The sequence below is a fragment of the Phoca vitulina genome, unplaced genomic scaffold (genome assembly GCF_004348235.1).
Source record: "Phoca vitulina isolate PV1807 unplaced genomic scaffold, GSC_HSeal_1.0 scaffold47, whole genome shotgun sequence".
Classification (NCBI taxonomy): Eukaryota; Metazoa; Chordata; class Mammalia; order Carnivora; family Phocidae; genus Phoca; species Phoca vitulina.
The window spans coordinates 3886469-3902082 of record NW_022589750.1 but is presented as its reverse complement, the minus strand read 5'-3'; the positions used below and the strand labels follow the sequence as shown (position 1 = coordinate 3902082).

At 44.0% G+C, this 15614-nt stretch overlaps 1 protein-coding gene across 2 annotated transcripts in view; it reads left to right on the top strand.

Annotated features, from left to right (window-relative positions):
- Positions 1-15614, top strand: part of STX8 (syntaxin 8) — a 245338-nt gene that overhangs the window by 52294 nt on the left and 177430 nt on the right. For both annotated transcript variants that reach the window (XM_032432180.1, XM_032432178.1), the window contains one exon: positions 7818-7910. In XM_032432180.1, the coding sequence (XP_032288071.1) occupies positions 7818-7910 (93 nt within the window). The remainder of the gene's footprint in view (positions 1-7817; positions 7911-15614) is intronic.

Genomic DNA, 15614 nt, shown 5'->3' with positions numbered 1-15614 from the left:
GTTTAACTTAGTCCTTACTGATTTTCCTGCCTGCTGAATCTGTCCATTTCTGATAGAGGGATGTTAAATCTCAACTGTAATAGTGGATTTATCTATTTCTCCTTACAGTTGTATCGGTTTTTGCCCCATGTCGTTTGATACTCTGTTGTTTAGGCGTGTACACATTAAAGATTGTGTCTTCCAGGAATCAACCGCCTTATCTTTAGGTAATGATTCTCTTTGTCCCAGATAACTTTACTTTCTTTGAGGTCTGCTCTGTCTGAAATTAATATAGCTACTCCTGTTTTCTTTTGATGAGTGTTAGTACAATTTGTCTTTCTCCATCCATTTACTTTTAATCTATATGTGCCTTTATATTTAAAGTGGGGCTCTTGCAGACAACATGTAGCTGATGCTTGTTTTTTGGATCCACTCTGACATTCTTTTTCTTTTAATTATAGTGGTTTTCCTTCTTCATTTCAATCTGGATGCCTTTTATTTCTTTTTCTTGCCTTATTGCACTTGCTACAATATCCAGTACAATGTTGACTGGAAATTGGGAGAGCAGACGTCCTTGCCTTGTTTCTAATCTTAGCCGGGGAACATTCATTTGGAAGCCAGGTGTGAATTTTTCTTTTTTGGGTACTAGATGTTTTTGTATTTCTAGAAATATTCTTGAGATTTTGCGGGGGTGTTGCAGTTATTTGGGTATTATTTTGTAAGGTGGACCAGAACAGTGTTTATTTTAGAGGAGGAGTCAGCAAACCACGACCTGTGGGCCACATCTTATCCACCACCTGTTTTTGTAATGGGCTGCAAGCTAAAAACAGTTCTTCCATTTTTAAGTGGCTGAAAAATAGAAGAAGACAATTTCATGACTTGTAAAAATTATATAAAATTCAAATAAAGTTCTGTGGGACCACAACCATGCTCACTTATTTTTGTCTTACCTATGAATGCTTTCCTGCTGCAGCGGCAGAGTTGAAAGCTGCACTGGAGACCATATGGACCACAGAGCCCCAAATGTTTACTGTCTGGCCCTTCATAGAAAATGTTTGCTGGCTCCAGTGTAGAGGTAGTCTAGCCCGCTACAGAGCTAAAAGCATTCTGAGCACTCTGATGCCCCGTAAATCATGAGGCAACCTGGTTGGTGAGAATAGGAACGATGTCCAACCCAGTTTGAGCTCGGAGGGTCATTCCCTCTGGCTTGCAGGTGGTTCTTTCCCTTATGCACGTGTCCTGGTTAGCGGACACCCAACTGACGCCTCAAGGTGGACCCCGTGCAAACCTTCAGAGATTCTTGTGTATGCAGCCCTTCCCTCTGTGCTGTGCCCTGCATACTCTCCCCTCCTTGACCTATTTGGATGCTTCTCAGTGCAGGGCTGGGCTCCCCCTGGGCATATGCTCCCCCATCCTCATGCTGGGCAATATTTGGGAGCAGCCCTAGAGCTCATCTCAGTTGTTTCCTATCCCTCGAGGAGCATTGTCCTTCATTTCCTGATGTCCGCGTCTCTCTTGAAACTGTTGTTTTATATATTTTGCCTGTGGTTTTGTGTTTTTGTTTTTTTTTCCAGTTGTTTTTTCAGTTGTTTCAGGCCAGAAGTAAATCAGGTCCCTGTCACTCGCTCTTGGCCAGAAGCAGAGGTCTAATTCTGTCTTGAACTCCCTGTTCACAGTGGAATTATCTAGTAAATGGACCTCTGTGCCTCCTTTATCTCTTTAATTGTATGTACTTCTCCCATTATTGTGTCTGAAGCAAAATGAACCACACAGAGCACTGTGCACAGCAATTCACCTACAGGGCTTTATCCTTCCGGATTCACGGTTCCTGAAAGGAGTGTCTTGCTTGCTGAGAGTAATGAATTTTCTAGCATTGTTTCTTTTTTTTTTCTTTTTTTTTTTTTTGCCCAGAAAAGCTGCTTTCAGTCAGGAGAAGTATCCCCATCACTGAGAGGGCGCTGCGTGCAGAGACTGTGGTAGGTCAGGTGCGAGAGGATGCCACCTGCAGGTTTTTGTGTCGAGCCTCCAAAGCAGAGAGCATCCTTATTGAGATGCCCGCCCTTTGAAGGCCCTGCCGGCCTTTGGGGTGGAGGGGTGGGGACGGGACGGGCAGATGAAGGAGTGGGGGACAGTAGCTGGGTGCATTCAGGACATTTTCTTCTTCTCCCCTTACCTTGGTGTTCTGAAATGCTGTATTCCTCTTCGCTTTCCCAGCAAGCTGTTTTTCAAGGATAAGCACACACACACACACACAAATGGAAGCAATCTTGACGTTAAACCATTATTAGCCTTTTCTCTGCCTGAAGAATCTTGGGGATGGACTGAGGTTGCCATGGTTTTCCTTCACTGCCAGGTCCTGCACTGGAAGAAATAAGGGACCATGAAGGGTCATGTCTAACTTCCTTTCGCCCATGGAATCTGTTAGCTTTTCTGTACTTTTGTTGACCCTTAGAAAACACTTTGAAAATCATCCTAAAATAACAGTTCATCGGTAGAACTTAGACTCAAGGCAATGAATGCTTTCCTTTTCTAACCTAGAAACGAAGCCTCATGACAACCAGTTAGCCAGCTTTGGCTTCTGTGCTGAAGCTGTAATTTGAGGCACCGATGGACATTAGGCAGAAGATGGGTGAGGGGCTGACATTAACCAAATCACCTCGAAAATCCCTGAGATACAACGAAGGAGGGTGACTTTTTGGTTAGACCCTTGCCTCTGAGTCGGATGGAAGACTGTGGAGGAGGAATGAAGTGCCCTTCTACCTTTACTCAGGGGCTCTCTGTAGATAGGTTGTTGGTTTTTTTTAAATTTTTTATTGTTATATTAATCACCATACATTACATCATTAGTTTTTGATGTAGTGTTCCATGATTCATTGTTTGTGCATAACACCCAGTGCTCCATGCAGAACGTGCCCTCTTTAATACCCATCACCAGGCTAACCCATCCTCCCAACCCCCTCCCCTCTAGAACCCTCAGTTTGTTTTTCAGAGTCCATCGTCCCATCTCTCATGGTTCGTCTCCCCCTCCGATTTCACCCCCTTCATTCTTCCCCTCCTGCTATCTTATAGATGGGGTTTTAGTGCCGTCTCTTCGTACCACGATTCCATTGACATTCTTTGTAGATTCTAGCAGAAAGTTGGGCACTCGTTCTGGACTTCTGTGTTCTTAGGTCCCTCCAGGTCATCACGTGAAATAGCAGCAGGGAAGGTGGCCAGCCAGACTGGCAAAGCTGGGCAGCTCATCTTTGAACCCTGGCAACCGTAACTTCACAGACAACTTTCTTGGAAGATACCCTTTCCGGTAGCTGTCACCTACACCAGGATTCCTTTCCTCAAATCTTAAAATGCAAACAAAAATAGAAACATCTACTCTTAGGACTTGCTCTGGGAGTTTTCCCAATGGAGTAATTAACTTTATCCAGCAGATCCAGCTATCCTCGTCTGTCCCTTACTTCCCCTTGTCCAGGGAGAGCTCCTCCTTGTGTCAAATGTGAGAATTCCCATTGCTTCTGTCCGGGCCCTAACTAATACAACATCAACTACTTTTCCTTATGATCTAAACTCAGAGGGCTATCTAGTATTGCCCACAAGCCCACCCCTGTGTCCAGCAGAGACTGAGGTGCGTTCTTGTGCAAGCCTAGTGGGCCCTCTGTGGTCATTCCTTGATTGAAGCATATGTATTAAGTATGCTCTGTGCCACCACTTGGGCTCAGAACTGGGGCAAAAATACAGGAAAAGAAGACACAGCTCCAGCCATTGGGGCCCTTGTCATGTATTCGGTCAGGGGCCTGAGGTTGCAGCTCTTAGGAATGTCCCTTGGTTTTCTTTATTTGTTAAAATGTTGCTAACTTTTTGCTGTGGACAGTTTCAGAACTATGTAGGTAGAGAGAGTAAGATAACGATCCCATTTTGCCCATCAGTTGCTTCAACCATTACCAACTCCTAACCGGTTTTGTTTCATCTCTATGTCTATCCACCTCCCCATCCTGCCCATCCCCGGGATTATTTTTGAAGCAAATCCTAGATGTCATATCATTTCAGTGGTGGATATTCTGGAATATATCTCTAAAGTATGTTTATAAAAGATAAGGATTGTTTTTTAAAATATAACCACAATGCCATTATCACCCTTAATAAGTTAACAGGAATTCCTTAATGTAATCAAATATCCAGTGTTCAGATCTCCCAGATTTCCCACGATGGACTTTTTTTTAGGTCATTCGATTCAGGATCTGAATGTGGTCTATACGTTACAACTGATTGGTATGTCCCTTAAGTTTCTTTAATAGATAGGTACTTTTGCCAACTCTCTCTTTTTCCCTTTGCAGTTTCTGTGTTGAGGAAGCAGGGTCATTCGCCCTGTACTTTCCCACTATCTAGACTTGCTATTTGTAATCCCATATATTGTTTAACATATTCCTCTGCCACACATATTTTCTGTAAATTGGTAGTTAGATTTTGTGGCTTGATCAGAATCAAGTTTGTTATTTTTGGCAAGAACACGTTATGATGATTGTCCCTCTCTGATCTAGAGCCACCAGATAGTCCTCCCACAATTACATGATGTTCAGTTAGAGGATGGTTTTTCAGAATGTCTAAAGATAGGAAGGATCCAAACACCTAATTACTCCAAAGGGATTTTCAAAAACAATGATTGTATTAGTTTTCCGTTGCTGCAGCAATAAATTTGCACAAACATAGGGAAGTTTGTGCAAGTTTATTATCTTACTGTTCCACAGGTCAGAAGTTCAATACAGCTCTTCCTGGGCCAAGATCAAGGTGTTGGCTGGGCTGGTTCCTTTCTGGAGGCTCCAGGGAAGAATTTGTTCCCTCACCTTTTCTGGCTTCTCAAGGCCCCCCACATCCCTTGGCTCATAGTCCCCTTCAGTGTTCAAAGCCAGCAACTTGCATCTCCTGACCCTCTTCGAGTCTCCCTCTGACTGCAGCTGGGAAAGAGTCTCTGGTTTGAAGGGCTCACGATTACACTGGGCCCACCTGGGTCATCCAGAACATCTCAAATTCCTTAGCCTTAATCACATCTGCAGAGTTACTTTTGCCATGTAAGGTCTCGTAATCTCAGGTTCTAGGGATTGGGATGTGGACATCTCCAGGGGGCCATTATTCTGGGTAGCATGATGCTCATCCATTCTTAAAAATTAACACCATTATAATACCGACAGACGATTGATAGAGTATGGTATGTTGCAAATGATTATGATATCATAGTGACGGGGGTTATGTGATGGAGGGCAGACTAGGGGCAATGAGCTACGAGTGTGCCATTGGCGTAGTTTCGCATGGCTCTGCATAATTGCGTGGGTCTTTATTGTTTCTGTCTCTGTGAGTAGCAGCATTTTCTCTTGCTCATTGTCTCTCGGGTGACCGCACTGCATCCCCTTAGAAATGCCACTGTAAGCCTGGAGAAGCTCAGGTCGTCAGTATGATTATTAATACATACACAGCATCTCTGTTACTTGGACCCTCTGTGTCTTTGGATTATGGAATGGAAACTTACTGTAGCACTTTACCGTAGTGAGGAGGTACCAGGTTCTTACAGAAATGAGCCGAGTAGCACAGAATTTTTGACCCTCGTTCTGTTTTGCATCAGCGAGATAACTTTTTGGTAGTCAAGTCAGACAGTGAGTCAAGGTGGAGAGAAGAGAGTGCGGTAGTATCGGTATTTCCATTCATAATCTATGTCTCTACCAGATAAAGCAACTTCGGAGCATTCATGATTCTCCTAATGAAAACTGTAGAGGAGTCTCCTTTCCTCTTGTTAAATTGTTTTACCTTTTAATCCACATTGACCCTTGACCCCTGATCCTTTATATAGATTATTCTTGGGATGCATTTGGAATTTTACTGTAACGTTGGCCATCCTAAGGCAGCACTAGGTTGACGATAGATTTACCTTGGAGGCCATCCAAAAGGTTGTTGCTAAAGACCAAAAGGACCTCATTATAAAGTGATTTTGCTATAAAGTGGTCCCTTGGAACAATCCCTGGAGACGGCAGGTCATTTGTATAGTTAAAAATGTACATAGTGTCAAAAAAATGTTACTGAGGGGTCCTTACCTCACACCGTTAGTTTAAATAAATTCCAGATGAATTAACAAGTTAGGTGTAATGGCTTAATTCCATAAAAGGACAAGGAAAAAAATAAGTAAACGTTACTATGCTCTTGGGTAAGAAAAGACCTTTGTGATTTCTGCTTTTGTAGATACGATTTTCTGTGACACAGTCATTTAAAAATCCCCATCAACAAGTGAAGTTGTGAATGGCTTGTTGCCCTCACCTGGCATATTGCTGGGGTAGAAAGAGTCCTTATCATTAGACTCAGCCCCAGAACATTCTTCCCAGTGCACCTGAAAGTGAAGAAGAAAGTTCAAAGAGCCCACCGAGACTGCCCAGTGGAAAACAAAAACAGAAACAAAGAAAATAACATCACATTTTAAAGAAAGGATCTCGAGTAACTTGAATTCTTTTACCTTTAAATTTTCAAAATCTAGCGAAGTAATATATCTTCAATTTTTAAAAGAAAAATGCTATTTTCCTATACATTGTTCTGTATCCTGCTTTTTAACTGACCTATGTATCATTAACTTCTTTTAACATCAAAATGTTCATGTATGATATCATTTTTAATAGCTATCTAGTGTTTTACTCATGAATATACTATATGTTTTTAAACAAATCCCTGTGTTTGGGCATTAGATAGTTTCCAATTTTCTACTACTATACATGTATGCCTCTGGGGTCCAATCAGGAAGAAGAGATTTGAACAGGGAAAATGTAATATTTTTATTAACCTGAGCAGGGGAATAGAGGAACAAGGCAGGATACTCAGTGACTGGCAAGCCTAAGTCCTACTGGCCGCTCTGGGGGAGGGACTGCTGGTCGACCAGGGCCCCGGGACACTCAGTGGCCAGTGAGCCCAAGTCCCGCCAGCCACGTGGTGGTGGTGGGGCAGTAGCTGTAAGCGCTGCAGGAGCTTGTCGAGGGAGCAGGCGGGAGCCCAGAAGCCAAACACCATCCTTCTGCCGAGTCTCTGCAGTCCTGCCTATTGACAGAGCTGGCAAAGGAAAAAGTACTTAAAGGATCCAGATGCATTTTCATCGAACAGCCAAAAAGGGTGACTTTGGGACTGAGAGGCAATAAACTGATAACCAGCCTAGGAAATGTTTCAGGGAATATCCTTGTAAATACTTCATTGCATACCATCTGAATGTTTTCTTACGTTCCTACACATGGAATTGAGAGATGAAAAGTTGGCACGATTTGCTCTGTAGAAAGGTATGTTTCCTGTCCTCCCGTGACAATGCTTAGGAGCTTCTCCTTCACACGTTTGTTAACCCTGGGCATTAGCATGCATTTCAATCCTTCCAAATATGATAATCCAAAGAAAAATCTCATCATTGTTTCTTATCGATATTTTTTAAAAATCAGTGCTCTCAAGACTTTTATTTATTTTTCCTTTGGTATTCTTTTGTGAACTTCATGTCTCTATCCTTTGCCCATTTATAAAATTGGAATATTTTTCTTACTAATCTGCCTATGCTCTGTATGTATTGAAGTTTAAAACGTTGATGTAGTCAAATCTTATGTTATTTCATTTGTAATATTTAAAATTTTAATTTATCTGGAAATCGTTTTAGTTTAAGGTATGAGGTAGGTATTTAATATTTTTTTCTTTATTTTCTCTTTAATATGAACTGTTTTTTCTCTTTTCCTGACCTAAGTGTTATTTTTACAGTATATTGAATTGTATTACATGCCTGGGTATGGACTTCAAATTGTTTTCCTTTGGTTTTTAGTGGCCTCTTGTACTTTTTCTTTCAGAACAGGATGCAGGCCTGGATGCCCTGTCCTCTATTATAAGTCGCCAGAAACAGATGGGGAAGGAAATTGGGAATGAACTAGATGAACAGAACGGTAAGAACATGTCTGGGGTTGACCACGTTTGCTGTTTAGCGTAAATACTAAAGGCTCGAATATTTGTTAAATGATTTTAATACTACAAAACACGTAGTTTAGCATTGATGGATTATTACAGTTCAACGCAGTTGAGGGTGCTTTGTGGCAGATTTAGATTGTAGTTAGCTGAACACTATGTAAAAAAATTTGGTAAGAAATTTCTAGTCCTTTGTCGCTGCTTTAAAAAATACTTTGTTTTACGAGCCACATGTCCCAGGAGCTTTTCCTTTATGTGATAATGGGATGAAATTGCTCAGAGCGTCGTACACTGGTGTGTGGCGCTCCGGTCCGCGGGGACCCTGTGTCATCCACATACCCAGTGGAGCTGGCTCCTCTTCCCTCATAAATTCCAGACTGTGGGGCAGAAAAGTGCTTGAAGATCTCTGTTCAGGACTTGATGTGACAGGTCTGGTTGGAGCAAGATTAATTTGCAAACCACAGCAGGATGGCTTAGGGAAAACAGAGCTTTGTTGGGGGCCTACCTGAAAAGTTCCCGTGCTTGTAGCACGTGGTGCGAGGGGACAGGGCCTGGTAGGAGCCCTGCGGTGGTTGGAATGGAGAGGAAGAGGACAGAGGCAGGTGACTGATGGTACTTGTACTGTGATGGACAGTTGGGGGGCCGGGGGGCCAGTGGTCTGTAAGTGGAGATCCCAAGTCCAGTTGGGACATGTCCAGTTAGAGATGCCAGTGAGCCATCCGAGTGGCAGTGTTGAGTAGACAGTTGGAGGTTTGGTACCAGAGCTCAGTGAGAGCACAGGACCAACAAGAAGGGATGTCAGAAGTTTCTGACATGTGGAGGTGACGTGTGAAAGCATAGGAACGATGGGGTCTCCATCTGTGTCATTGCATTTAATCAGTACACAGCATCATGAAGGTGACGCTAGCCCTGTTTGCTAGCGATGGAGCTCAGAGTGGCTGAGGGGCCTCCTAATGTCACATCACTTGTAAGTGACAGCATCGAAATTCCAGCACGGGTCATCTGATTCTCGTGACCACGTTTTCTACCACATTGCCCTTCCTCTCTGAGGAAGACAACAGGAGGAGAGACAAGTGGGAGGTTCTAAGGTTTTAGCTCTGGTGGCAGTGCCACGGAGGCTCACGGTGGCATGGCTTTCAAGAACAATGACCACAGACCTGGGAGCACGGCAGCCCTGGGAATGGACGGTGCTCACTCTGAGGGCAGGGCTGCACCTGTCAGAACTCTACAGCAAGTATTTCTTGTCTCAATCTCCATAAAGAATGAGTTCATTTCTTCCCCCAACACTACTGCATTTATCATAAATAAATAAATTCACGTATTTATAAGTAGATTGCTAAAGCAAATGGAGAAACCCTCTATCTTTATAATGCTAATAGTGGTTATTACTAGTTTAAGCACAGAGGGGAGGATATTTGAGTCCTTTTCCTGATGGTGCTAACGTGAATGTACTAATTTATATATTTGCGTATAATTCAGTGATTGGCCAGTTCCTTCCTAGAGTGTTAGTAAGAAACTAAGCTCTAGAGAAAATCTGCTCATCATAGGTATAATTGTTCTTTAAAAAAAAAAAAATTATTAATTTCAGAGAGGGGGGAGGGGCAGAGGGAGAGGGAGAGGGAGAGAATCTTAAGCAGGCTCCTCACTGAGCGCCCAGGCCTACCTCAGGCTCAATCCCACGACCCTGAGATCACGACCTGAGCCAAAACCAAGAGTTGGATGCTCAACCCAATAAGCCACCCAGGCGCCCCTGATTATTCTTTCTCTAAAGGAAATATAGCCTATTTAGCGGTCAGACTAGGAAGGATTCTAGCCACCAGGATGGTGAAGCATGCCCATCCTGTGATGTGCCTTGGTAAGCCACTGTGTAGTCATTTCTGGGTAGGTGGCTAAGAACGGATGGTACATTCTTTGGTGGGTGACTTGCTGACTTCCCGGGTGAGATCACCATGCATCTTTCCAGCATAAGCAATCATACCAGCATGTCCTTGTCTTGTCTTCCCTGTAGTCTGGTGGTTATCATACTTTGCTGCCCGTTAGAATCACCCGGGGGGCTTTTAAACTCCTGGAAGCTCAGGCCATACCAGTGTTTTCGATTTCTTTTATTGCTGTAACAAATTACCACAAACTTAGTGGCTTAAAAACAACACACATTTATCATCTTACAGTTCTGGAGGTCAGAAATCTGACCCAGATCTACCTGGGCTAAGGAAAAAGCAAGGTGTGGGCAGGGCTGCATTCCTTTGTGGAGGCTCCAGGGGAGAATTAATTTCCTTGCCTTTTCCAGCTTCTAGAGGCTTCCTCCATTCCTTGGCTCATGGCCCCCTCCTCCATCTTCAGAGCCAACACCAGTGAACTGAGTCCTGCTAAATCACATCACCGTGACCTTTAACTTCTGTCTCCCTCTTCTGCTCTTAAGGACCTTTGTGATTCCATCTGGCCCACCCAGATAATCTAGGATAATTTCCCCATTTTAAGGTCAGTTGGTTAGCAATGTTAATACCTCTTGGCCATGTACTATAACATATTTACAGGTTCCTGGGACTGGAATGTAGACACCTTCCAGGGACCATTGTTCCACTCCCCACACTACTTATACCAGTTAGACTAGAGTCTTCAGGGGTGGGGCTCAAGCATCAGCATCTTTAAGGCTTCCCAGATGTTTCATTGTGCTGCCGAGTTTGGGAACCAGTGTCTCCATTGAATGTGAGCACTCTCCGTTCATGTTGTCTCTCCCATGCCCGCATTGCAGCTACAGATCCCACTCACGTGCACAGAAGTACACGCAGAGTTACATAGACACACACGTACCATCCTCACCACGGTTCTGATCTCATATTTTACCCCCATCCTTTTCCCTTCTTCCTCCATACCTCCCAGTCCTCAGCTCCATCCCAGCCCTGGATGCATACATGTGTACATAGGCAAACAGGAGGTATTTTTCCACTTAGTTGCCAAAATAAGCTGTGTTTTCTCTGTGGTGGCCTCCCAGAGAGATTGCAGTTATGCTGGTGGTTTTCTAATGTGCACATTTGCTCCTCAGAAATAGGGCAGAGTCAGCCATTTTCCTTCATAGGGACTGAGAGACTCTGAGGATAAAAAATTATATCCCTGCCAAGACTACAATCAGCCTTTATTCCTTTTGTCAAAAGCAAAAAGGCCATTATATCCGTAGGTATTGAGAACAGGGTGGCAGCCCCATCTGGATTTTTATTGTGACCTGAGTGTATAATGAGGAGCCAGGGACACTGGAGAAGGATGCCACTTTTGTTGTAAATATCTCTATTTGATTTACTGACCTACTGAATTAGTCTTTTGGTTTTCATTAAATGAGAAAGACAATAGGCTAAGATAATGGCCAGCTGGCTATTTTGGAATCAACTACCAAAACCTTCCTAACAAAATACATTGTATTTAGGACATAACCACAAAGCTATTTATCATCAGTTTAGGAATTTGGGTTCCAGTCTTCTCACATAGATTTAAAAAGGGCCAGACCAACACCAGTAACTGCCCTGTTCCTATGCCGATGACCAAGCCTAATGAGGAAAAGGATTAGCAGTTAAGTGAAAATCCCAGTACTGAAGACCTAAACTGTACCTGGGTCTGAGGGTTGGGGAACCGAGCCAAGGAGATCACCTTGTGGAAATACAGAGTTCAGTGCCCTTCAGTTCAAACTGAAATGTATGGATGGCTGGGCACAAAGGGCTCATGTCAGACTACCCAGGTGCCGTTCCAGAATGGGGAGTCATGGTGCTGGTTTACCAAACCGTTCCTTAAAGTTCATGCTCAAGAGGACAGGGCCTTTTGAAAAGAACACTAACACAAGAAAATGATTGGGATTGACTTGACTAACATAGTAGTTCCTAAGACCTCATTTTGGCATTGGCCAAACCTTAAGGTCATCACCAAGAAGGACCAGAGAGCCATGGTTCCGATGGTAGAAACAGCACCAAGAACAGACTGTTCCATGAAGTTTTGCTAATGTGTGCCAATCCTCATCATTCTTTTTGATGTTCAGATGTCCCAAATTTGGCCCAATCCTTCTGATACTTCTCTCTTAATCTTTGAGCACTTCCTTGTTTTCTGAAAGAAACCAAAATGACAAAGAAGGACATCTGCCTTCACAGTGTCAGTACTGAGATTGAGGAGACCAGTGTGTCCTTTCAAAGAGCTAGAAAATATGACTAATGTCCTTGAAGGACATAAGATGACCAAAGATTTCATATACACATCAGTGAGTTGCCATTGTAAAGGTCTGTTAGAGCCCCTCAACTGAATTTTCATGTTGAACATTTAAGAAAGTAATGTGGTAGACTGAATAACAGCCCCTTCCCCCCCCCAAAATACACACGTCTTGATCCCTGGAATCTGTGAATGGCACCTTATTATGGCAGAAGGGACTTTGTTGATGTGTTAATAATAAATTAAGGATATTGAGACAGGGAGATCATGCTGGATTATGTGTTTGGGTCCCAAAATGTGATCACAAGTGTCCTTATAAAAGGGAGGCAGAGAGATTTGAGGCAGAAGAAGAAAAGGTGGTGACTGAAAAGATGCTATTCTGCTGGTTTTGAAGATGGAGGAAGGGGCCACAAGCCAAGGGATACAGGGAACACAGCTCTAGAAGCTGGAAAAGGCCAGAAAATGAGTTCTGAGCCCCTGAAGGGACACCTTAACTTCAGTCCAGTGAAACTGACTTTGGACTTCCGATCTCCAGGACTGTAAGGGAATGAGTGTGGTTTTTTTGGGGGGGGAGGGCGGGTAGTGGGTGTCTTTTCTGGGTCTTAGATCACACTTTATTCCAGAACATGCATATATTTGACTCCTAGAAAACCTGGTGCATACTACTGGGGAGGAAGAATTTTCCTCTGTCCTTCAAGGTCCTTCCAGCTGGACTGGAAATCAAACTGACATGAGACAGATTTACAGGAGAAAATCAAATTTAGTTTGGTACATGCAGGGAATTCACACAGACATGAAATTTGAGTGTGTGTTAAGCTCCTAAGTTTGTGATAATTTGTTAGAACAGCAACAGGAAGCTAATATAAGTAATAATGGTGTATTTTTATCAATTGTCAGTGAATTCTGGTTAACCGCCCTTATGCTAAAAAATGTATTTTGAGTCTTCCAGGTGTCTGTAGCTCTTCTTCTCAAAGAGACTTCTTCAAAGCAGGCTTCACAGAAGGATGTTTGCATTGCTGGTGCCCCAGTCAGTCTCTACCCGAAGGCCTCTCAAGCTGTTTATTTAGTTAGCACTTTGATAATAGAATTTAGTCTTGTATTAATGAAATAAATGTGTGGGCAGTTTGGTGAAGGAATCTTTTTGCGGTGTATCCAGGATCAGAACTTCCCAAAGTGTGTTAGGCAAGGTGATTTTCGAAAATATGTTGAGAAACACTTTCCATTTTAATAGTTGCATATTTCAACGAAATAAAAATGACTAACATTTGAAACCTGTAATTTCACAGCAATATAAAATTTCCTTATTCAATTAAATCGTATAAGCAGAAAAATAAGCATAATATGTACCATAATAAGCATAATATTTATGTAATAATATATTATTATAGAAGCATAATAGTGAGTTGATATAAAGGAAAACATTAAGTGTATATGGTGCAGGTGAAATATGAACACAGCAAAGAATTCTAAAGGTGGTATTTGAAAAGCTGACATTTGGGAAACACCGCTATGAGAAGACTCTTTTTGTTAAAGTCTGGGTTGCTATAGAGTACTTACTTGGTTTTCAGCCTTGTCCTGGGACCGTGCTCTGTGATTTAATAAGTGCCCCCTTTCCACTTGGCCTTCGCGGCGGTGAGATCACACATTAGACAAGCAGAGGGGCTGGAGGACCAGCTGGAGTGACGCCTCCCAGCCCTGCAAGCTTGTAGCTCTGTAAGGCAGTGGCTGTGGTAGGAGCGATGTTGTCGGGTCCTGCACCCCCAGAACCTAAACACAGCTGCCCTTTGAGGGAAGCAAGACAGGCGGGAACCGCTTTTCTTTCAAGGAAATATAAAATGGCCGGAGGTGTAGGGAGTTCCCATGACTGCTTGGCAGGTGGCATGTGAGAAGAGTGACATCCGATCCACTGCCCAGAGCTGTGTCCCAGGAGAGCTGCGCCCAGACTTGGCGAGCATTTCCCTGTAGCATCAGGCACTTTACCGGTCAGGTGGGCTTTTATGAATTGATGTGGGAACCTAAGCCCCCACCCCCAAATTTGTAATAGAGACATGTAAATGTCAGGTGGGGAAACGGTTTTCTCTAAGTGGCTGTGCTGATCCGGATTCGTTTCCTTTACTGGGATTTCATTCGGTGGACTTGGCCGACTGCTAGGATTAGTGGAGCGGGCTCTCATGCCTGCACTTCATTCATAAAGAAGCTTGTGAGTTACTTCATCTCCGAGATTCTGAGCGTGGGAAGGAGTTTGGGGTCATCCGTCCCCAGGCCTCCAATCCGCCTGCCATCTTTTAGAGGAGCGGCGCTCAGTCATCTCTGACCTGTGGTCATCTGTGCTTGCCTCTGAGGTCTCCTGGGGGTGGAGGCTGCACCGTGAATCCTCTTGATGCGCAGAATCCCCAGGGGCAGCTCACCTTTCTTCCGTCCACATTTGTGCATATGTTTGCACATTTGAGATGAAATCAACTTTTTTTTCCCTATTACACCTAGTAAGGTCTTTGCCCTAAATCCAAATTAATATTTTTCCTTCCCTAGTGCATCCTCTGTTCTCTCAGCAAACATGGAGTGCCAATTACGTGCTAAGCTCTGCTGGAAGGCATGCGTCCAGCTGTGGTAAAAGACACGGCTTCTGCCCTCCTGGAGCTTTTGTTCTAGTGGGGGAGGCAGAGATCAGACAGATCACTACACAGATCCCCAGTTGGAGACCACGGTGAGCAACGTACAGGGTGCTCGCTGGAACACACAACAGGAGAGCCTGACAGAGTTTGAGACTCGGGAAAGCCTTCCCTGAGGAAATGATATTGGTACTGAGATTTAAGGGGAAGAGCATTTCAAACAGAGGGAACAGCATATGCAAAGGCCCTGATGTGGAGAGGAGCACAGCAAGGTTGAGGAATGTGCGAGAAGGCCAACGTCCCCAGAGTGCAGAGAGCCTTGGAAGACGAGAAGGGAGGGCAGGCTGAGGGAGGGCAGGGCCTGTGTAGGGGAGGCCATCAACTGCCACTGTGCAGTGCCCTGAGCGTCCATCACGTTAGCGCTGTCTGTTGTGCGGAATTGCGCAATTTCTTACGTCGTCAGTCCTGTAATTTTGCCTGTGTAACTCCCTTAGGCTCAGGGAGACAGGTCTATAAATGCACGTGTGTGCTTTCTGCATTGTTCCATAGTAGTTAGTGCGTCTAAACTGAGAGTGTCCAGTCACTCTTGGGGAGGAGAAGTGAGCACATTGGTGGCGGCATTTATTCATTTATCGAACATGGTTCTTTATATCGTGAAAACTAGCAATAGCACCTAAAAACCAAATCCCTCCCCCACTTTTTTTTAACTGCGCTTACTGTCTGGCTGGAGGAGACGGACATTAAGCAGGTACTCGCCCACATCGGGGTGTTTTCTCTGATCGTGGTAAGAGCTGTGAGGGAGGAGGCCAGCTGCTGTGGCCGAGCTGACACAGAGCTCCATGGCCAGATGGTGGCTGAGGTCTCGGGGAGGGGCCGAAGTTGGCCAGGGAA